The following is a 6,922-nucleotide window of genomic DNA, read 5'->3' on the forward strand; positions in this document are numbered from 1 at the left end:
CATCCTCAGTGACTCCTGGCATCACGGCAGGGTCCTGTGGAGGTTCCCCGCCCGCTCCCCGCAGCTTTCCCGGGAACGCTGAGCTCTCCTTGCTCCGAGGGTGACTGGAGATGCTCAGCGGGGAAGTTGAATCCGTGTAGGGCCGCGGACGCAGGCGGGACAGGACGCAGATTGCAGGTCTCTCTGGAGAGGATATCCATCCTGTCGAGACTCTTGAGCTCAGCTCCGCTGTACACACACACCTGCACACACTTTGACTGGACAGACTGACTGGACACACACCTGTACACACTGTACACATCCTTGTACCCACTCTGACAAGTCACACTGTACACACACACACACACCTGCACACACTTTGACTGGACAGACTGTACACATACACACAGACCTGCACACACTGACTGGATACACACACACCTGTACACACTCTGACTGGACACACACCTGTACACACTGTACACATCCTTGTACCCACTCTGACAAGTCACACTGTACACACACACACCTCTGCACACACTTTGACTGGACAGACTGTACACATACACACAGACCTGCACACACTGACTGGTCACACTGTACACACTCTGACTGTGTACACACAGTCGTACTGTGGAAAAAGCTTACACGCACATATATTCACATGTTGTATATATGCTCCATGTTGCTTGTGTGCAGATTGCTGTAGCCACAGAAGGGATTCGAGGAGGTCAGGTGGTCAGAGGCACAGAAACAGCCTGACCCCCACAGTGGTCAGTCTCTGGCTCTGCAGTATCTACTGCCCCTACAACCCCTTACAGACAAGGATCAATACGCACTGACAACGCAATCGCTTCATTCTGAAGGGTTCAATTCCTTCTGTTTATTCATCTTCTGATGATTCGACATGTTAGATGTTGACAATACAGAACTGAAGCTGCTGGTGATGTGTTCATGATGGAGGCTCATTTTCCTTTGGACACTGACTCTTCTTCTGACCCCTTGTACAGAGTTACTACATCACACTGTCCAGATAGTCCACATGATCTGTCTTAACACATGGTGGTGTTCAGTCAGTGTGTCTGTATTAACCCCCTCTCTCTCTCTCAGTGCAGTGTTCATGTACTGGAGTGTCCAGTCAGTGTGTCTGTATTAACCCCTCTCTCTCTCAGTGCAGTGTTAATGTACTGGAGTGTCCAGTCAGTGTGTCTGTATTAACCCCTCTGTCTCTCAGTGCAGTGTTAATGTACTGGAGTGTGCAGTCAGTGTGTCTGTATTAACCCCTCTCTCTCTCTCTCAGTGCAGTGTTAATGTACTGGAGTGTCCAGTCAGTGTGTCTGTATGAACCCCTCTCTCTCTCTCTCAGTGCAGTGTTAATGTCCTGGAGTGTTCAGTCAGTGTGTCTGTATGAACCCCTCTCTCTCACTCTCACACCTCCCAGCTCCTGGTCTCTGTGCCTCTAGGTGTTGCAGTAGTTCTCCAGGTCCCAGTAGTTGCAGTAGTAGTGGCAGCACTGTTCCACTATTCCTCTCTTGCTCAGTCCATCCTCTGCACTGTCCTGGAGGACAACACCAGCATCCGGACCATAGGGAGCGCTCGCTCTCAGCACAATCCCTAGGAGACCAGCACACAAGAGAGTTAGGGCCTCTGCTGTCTGGATAATATGCTGTCCCCTGAGTCTGGGACATTATTAGATAAAACAGGTCTTTAAGGTGTTCACTGAAATGTTAACATGGTTAATTTAGCAAAAGAGGAGTGAATCACACAGCTGATTCTAGATTAATCTGCATTTGCCTCCTAGATGAACTGACAGTCAGGTCATTTAGCAAATAAATACCCAGGGCTCATCAGTGTCTCCCTCTACCCTCACTTATCTCTTCGGTTTGTGGGGCTCTTCTGTCCTGCTGTACTGGGACTGTAGCTCCCATTGTAACAGGACTGGTCTACTGGACTGGGACTGTAGCTCCTATTGTAACAGACTGTCCTACTGCACTGGGACTGTAGCCCCTATTGTAACTGACTGTTCTACTGTACTGGGACTGTAGCTCCTATTGTAACAGACTGTTCTACTGTACTGGACTGTAGCTCCTATTGTAACAGGACTGTTCTACTGTACTGGGACTGTAGCTTCTATTGTAACAGTAGCCCCACCCCCAGTTTCTTATATGTTGTTTTGTTTTCTTTGTTCCTCACCAATGGCCTCCTCCCTCCTGCCTCTCTTTGGACGGTAGAAGTAATCTCTTTCTCCCCTCCCGTCCTCTGCTCTCTCCACAGCTCGGTCTCCTCTGCCTGGCCTGTAGAACACACCCTTCTCTCCACAGACAAAGAGCAGGGCCTCCACCAGGTGAGTCCCACACAGCCTGCGTAGTACCATGCCCTCGCCAGCAGGGGGCAGGCTAGAGAGTACAGCCAGGGCAGTCAGGAAGAGAAACAGGCACCGCATCCTGCGAGACGGACAGAGAGAGAGACTGGACAGGTCAGCACACTGATACTGCACTTAGGAGACCGGAGAGAGACTGGACAGGTCAGCACACTGATACTGCACTGAGGAGACAGGAGAGAGAGAGACTGGACAGGTCAGCACACTGATACTGCACTGAGGAGACAGGAGAGAGAGAGAGAGAGACTGGACAGGTCAGCACACTGATACTGCACTGAGGAGACAGGAGAGAGAGAGACTGGACAGGTCAGCACACTGATACTGCACTGAGGAGACAGGAGAGAGAGAGACTGGACAGGTCAGCACACTGATACTGCACTGAGGAGACAGGAGAGAGGGAGACTGGACAGGTCAGCACACTGATACTGCACTGAGGAGACAGGAGAGAGGGAGACTGGACAGGTCAGCACACTGATACTGCACTGAGGAGACAGGAGAGAGAGACTGGACAGGTCAGCACACTGATACTGCACTGAGGAGACAGGAGAGAGAGAGACTGGACAGGTCAGCACACTGATACTGCACTGAGGAGACAGGAGAGAGGGAGACTGGACTGAGGAGACAGGAGAGAGAGACTGGACAGGTCAGCACACTGAAACTGCACTGAGGAGACAGGAGAGAGGGAGACTGGACAGGTCAGCACACTGATACTGCACTGAGGAGACAGGAGAGAGAGAGACTGGACAGGTCAGCACACTGATACTGCACTGAGGAGACAGGAGAGAGGGAGACTGGACTGAGGAGACAGGAGAGAGGGAGACTGGACTGAGGAGACAGGAGAGAGAGACTGGACAGGTCAGCACACTGATACTGCACTGAGGAGACAGGAGAGAGAGAGACTGGACAGGAGACAGGAGAGAGAGACTGGACAGGTCAGCACACTGATACTGCACTGAGGAGACAGAAGAGAGGGAGACTGGACAGGAGACAGGAGAGAGAGAGACTGGACAGGTCAGCACACTGATACTGCACTGAGGAGACAGGAGAGAGGGAGACTGGACTGAGGAGACAGGAGAGAGAGACTGGACAGGTCAGCACACTGATACTGCACTGAGGAGACAGGAGAGAGAGACTGGACAGGTCAGCACACTGATACTGCACTGAGGAGACAGGAGAGAGGGAGACTGGACTGCGGAGACAGGAGAGAGAGACTGGACTGAGGAGACAGGAGAGAGGGAGACTGGACTGAGGAGACAGGAGAGAGAGACTGGACAGGTCAGCACACTGATACTGCACTGAGGAGACAGGAGAGAGAGAGACTGGACAGGAGACAGGAGAGAGAGACTGGACAGGTCAGCACACTGATACTGCACTGAGGAGACAGGAGAGAGAGAGACTGGACAGGTCAGCACACTGATACTGCACTGAGGAGACAGGAGAGAGGGAGACTGGACTGAGGAGACAGGAGAGAGAGACTGGACAGGTCAGCACACTGATACTGCACTGAGGAGACAGGAGAGAGAGAGAGACTGGACAGGAGACAGGAGAGAGAGACTGGACAGGTCAGCACACTGATACTACACTGAGGAGACAGGAGAGAGAGAGACTGGACAGGTCAGCACACTGATACTGCACTGAGGAGACAGGAGAGAGGGAGACTGGACTGAGGAGACAGGAGAGAGAGAGACTGGACAGGTCAGCACACTGATACTGCACTGAGGAGACAGGAGAGAGAGAGACTGGACAGGAGACAGGAGAGAGAGACTGGACAGGTCAGCACACTGATACTGCACTGAGGAGACAGGAGAGAGGGAGACTGGACTGAGGAGACAGGAGAGAGAGACTGGACAGGTCAGCACACTGATACTGCACTGAGGAGACAGGAGAGAGGGAGACTGGACTGCGGAGACAGGAGAGAGAGACTGGACTGAGGAGACAGGAGAGAGAGAGACTGGACTGAGGAGACAGGAGAGAGGGAGACTGGACTGAGGAGACAGGAGAGAGAGACTGGACAGGTCAGCGCACTGATACTGCACTGAGGAGACAGGAGAGAGAGAGACTGGACAGGTCAGCACACTGATACTGCACTGAGGAGACAGAAGAGAGGGAGACTGGACTGAGGAGACAGGAGAGAGAGAGACTGGACAGGTCAGCACACTGATACTGCACTGAGGAGACAGGAGAGAGAGAGACTGGACAGGTCAGCACACTGATACTGCACTGAGGAGACAGGAGAGAGGGAGACTGGACTGAGGAGACAGGAGAGAGAGACTGGACAGGTCAGCACACTGATACTGCACTGAGGAGACAGGAGAGAGAGAGACTGGACAGGTCAGCACACTGATACTGCACTGAGGAGACAGAAGAGAGGGAGACTGGACTGAGGAGACAGGAGAGAGAGAGACTGGACAGGTCAGCACACTGATACTGCACTGAGGATACAGGAGAGAGGGAGACTGGACAGGAGACAGGAGAGAGAGACTGGACAGGTCAGCACACTGATACTGCACTGAGGAGACAGGAGAGAGAGAGACTGGACAGGTCAGCACACTGATACTGCACTGAGGAGACAGGAGAGAGGGAGACTGGACTGAGGAGACAGGAGAGAGAGAGACTGGACAGGTCAGCACACTGATACTGCACTGAGGAGACAGGAGAGAGGGAGACTGGACTGAGGAGACAGGAGAGAGAGACTGGACAGGTCAGCACACTGATACTGCACTGAGGAGACAGGAGAGAGGGAGACCGGACTGAGGAGACAGGAGAGAGAGACTGGACAGGTCAGCACACTGATACTGCACTGAGGAGACAGGAGAGAGAGACTGGACAGGTCAGCACACTGATACTGCACTGAGGAGACAGGAGAGAGGGAGACTGGACTGCGGAGACAGGAGAGAGAGACTGGACTGAGGAGACAGGAGAGAGAGAGACTGGACTGAGGAGACAGGAGAGAGAGAGACTGCACTGAGGAGACCGGAGAGAGGGAACCCATTGTGAACAGTAATGTATTAGAGAATATTACCACTGACCAACCTGACACTACAGCACAGTAATACTGACTGACAGAACACAACAGCAAATTATTAACTGACCAACTGGACACTACTGCACTTTAACACTGACTGCCTGGACACTACAGTACACTAACACCAACTGACTGAACACTACAGTACAATAACAGGAAGAGACTGAACACTCTGCACAATGGACACAAGAATACATTACCACAAGCTGAATAGACACATGTCCTCTGTCCAACTCACTGAACCCCTGATCACACAGAAGAAGACAGAAGAATTGAAAACACTCACACTCCTGGCAGTTCTGGGGTTCAGCTCCAGCTCTCCGGTCTCCCCTGGGCTGGAATATCACAGCAACACAGTGCAGAGCCCTCTGTCTGTCTCTCCTGTCTGGGTCTGTCTGTCTCTCTGCCCGTGAGCACAGTGTAGCTACACACAGGTATCTGTCTGTCTCGTTCTGTGTCTGTCAGTGTCTGTGGTCTGTCTGTCTCTGTGCATCTGTGTCTTTACCTGGTGTCTGTAAGTGACTGTGGTCAGGTAACTGTGTTTGTCTATTTCTGTTGATAAACTATGTCTGTCTCTGTGAGCAAGTAGCTGTGTGTCTCTGTCTGTGATCAGGTAGCTGTGTGTCTGTCTCTGTGATCAGGTAGCTGTGTGTCTCTGTGATCAGTCTCTGTCTGTGAGCAGGCTGTGATCAGGTCTGTCCTGTTGACTGGTTTCTGGTTGTCCAAGTCTGTCCTCCCTGTGTCTGTGTGAGACGATGACAGAGCGGAGCTGCTCACCTCCTCTATATACATACAGACACACCCCCTTCCTCAAAGAGCCCCCATCTCTGTCCCTCCAGCTAGCAACAGCCCCCATCTCCCCCCATCTCCCCCCAGCCCTCACTTCAAACAGCCCATCTCTCAGACAAACACATCAAGGAGAAACAGAAACACTTATCTCCTGTCTTCCTGAGAGGTCTGGAGAGCAGGAGAGACCGGGGGTCTGGACAGCAGGAGAGACCGGGGGTCTGGACAGCAGGAGAGACCGGGGGTCTGGAGAGCAGGAGAGACCGGGGGGGGTCTGGACAGCAGGAGAGACCGGGGGTCTGGACAGCAGGAGAGACCGGGGGTCTGGAGAGCAGGAGAGACCGGGGGTCTGGACAGCAGGAGAGACCGGGGGTCTGGAGAGCAGGAGAGACCGGGGGGGGTCTGGACAGCAGGAGAGACCGGGGATCTGGAGAGCAGGAGAGACCGGGGATCTGGAGAGCAGGAGAGACCGGGGGTCTGGACAGCAGGAGAGAGTGGGGGGGGTCTGGAGAGCAGGAGAGACCGAGGGTCTGGACAGCAGGAGAGACCGGGGGGGTCTGGAGAGCAGGAGAGACCGGGAGTCTGGACAGCAGGAGAGACCGGGGGTCTGGACAGCAGGAGAGACCGAGGGTCTGGACAGCAGGAGAGACCGGGGGTCTGGACAGCAGGAGAGACCGAGGGTCTGGACAGCAGGAGAGACCGGGGGTCTAGAGAGCAGGAGAGATTGGGGGGGGTCTGGACAGCAGGAGAGA

General features: G+C 53.5%; 1 protein-coding gene across 1 annotated transcript; it reads right to left on the bottom strand.

The window, feature by feature from the left end:
- Positions 1-958: 958 nt before the first annotated feature.
- LOC148828940 (insulin-like) lies at positions 959-2,422 on the bottom strand. Its single transcript, XM_088924144.1, has 2 exons — positions 2,173-2,422; positions 959-1,593 (listed from the first exon to the last, which is right to left on the bottom strand). Exons 1-2 carry the CDS (start codon positions 2,420-2,422, stop codon positions 1,439-1,441), a joined length of 405 nt encoding a protein of 134 aa, XP_088780270.1. The 3' UTR covers positions 959-1,438.
- Between the last annotated feature and the right edge of the window lie 4,500 nt (positions 2,423-6,922).

The sequence above is a fragment of the Atractosteus spatula genome, chromosome 8 (assembly GCF_055471065.1).
Source record: "Atractosteus spatula isolate fAtrSpa1 chromosome 8, fAtrSpa1.hap1, whole genome shotgun sequence".
NCBI lineage: Eukaryota > Metazoa > Chordata > Actinopteri > Semionotiformes > Lepisosteidae > Atractosteus > Atractosteus spatula.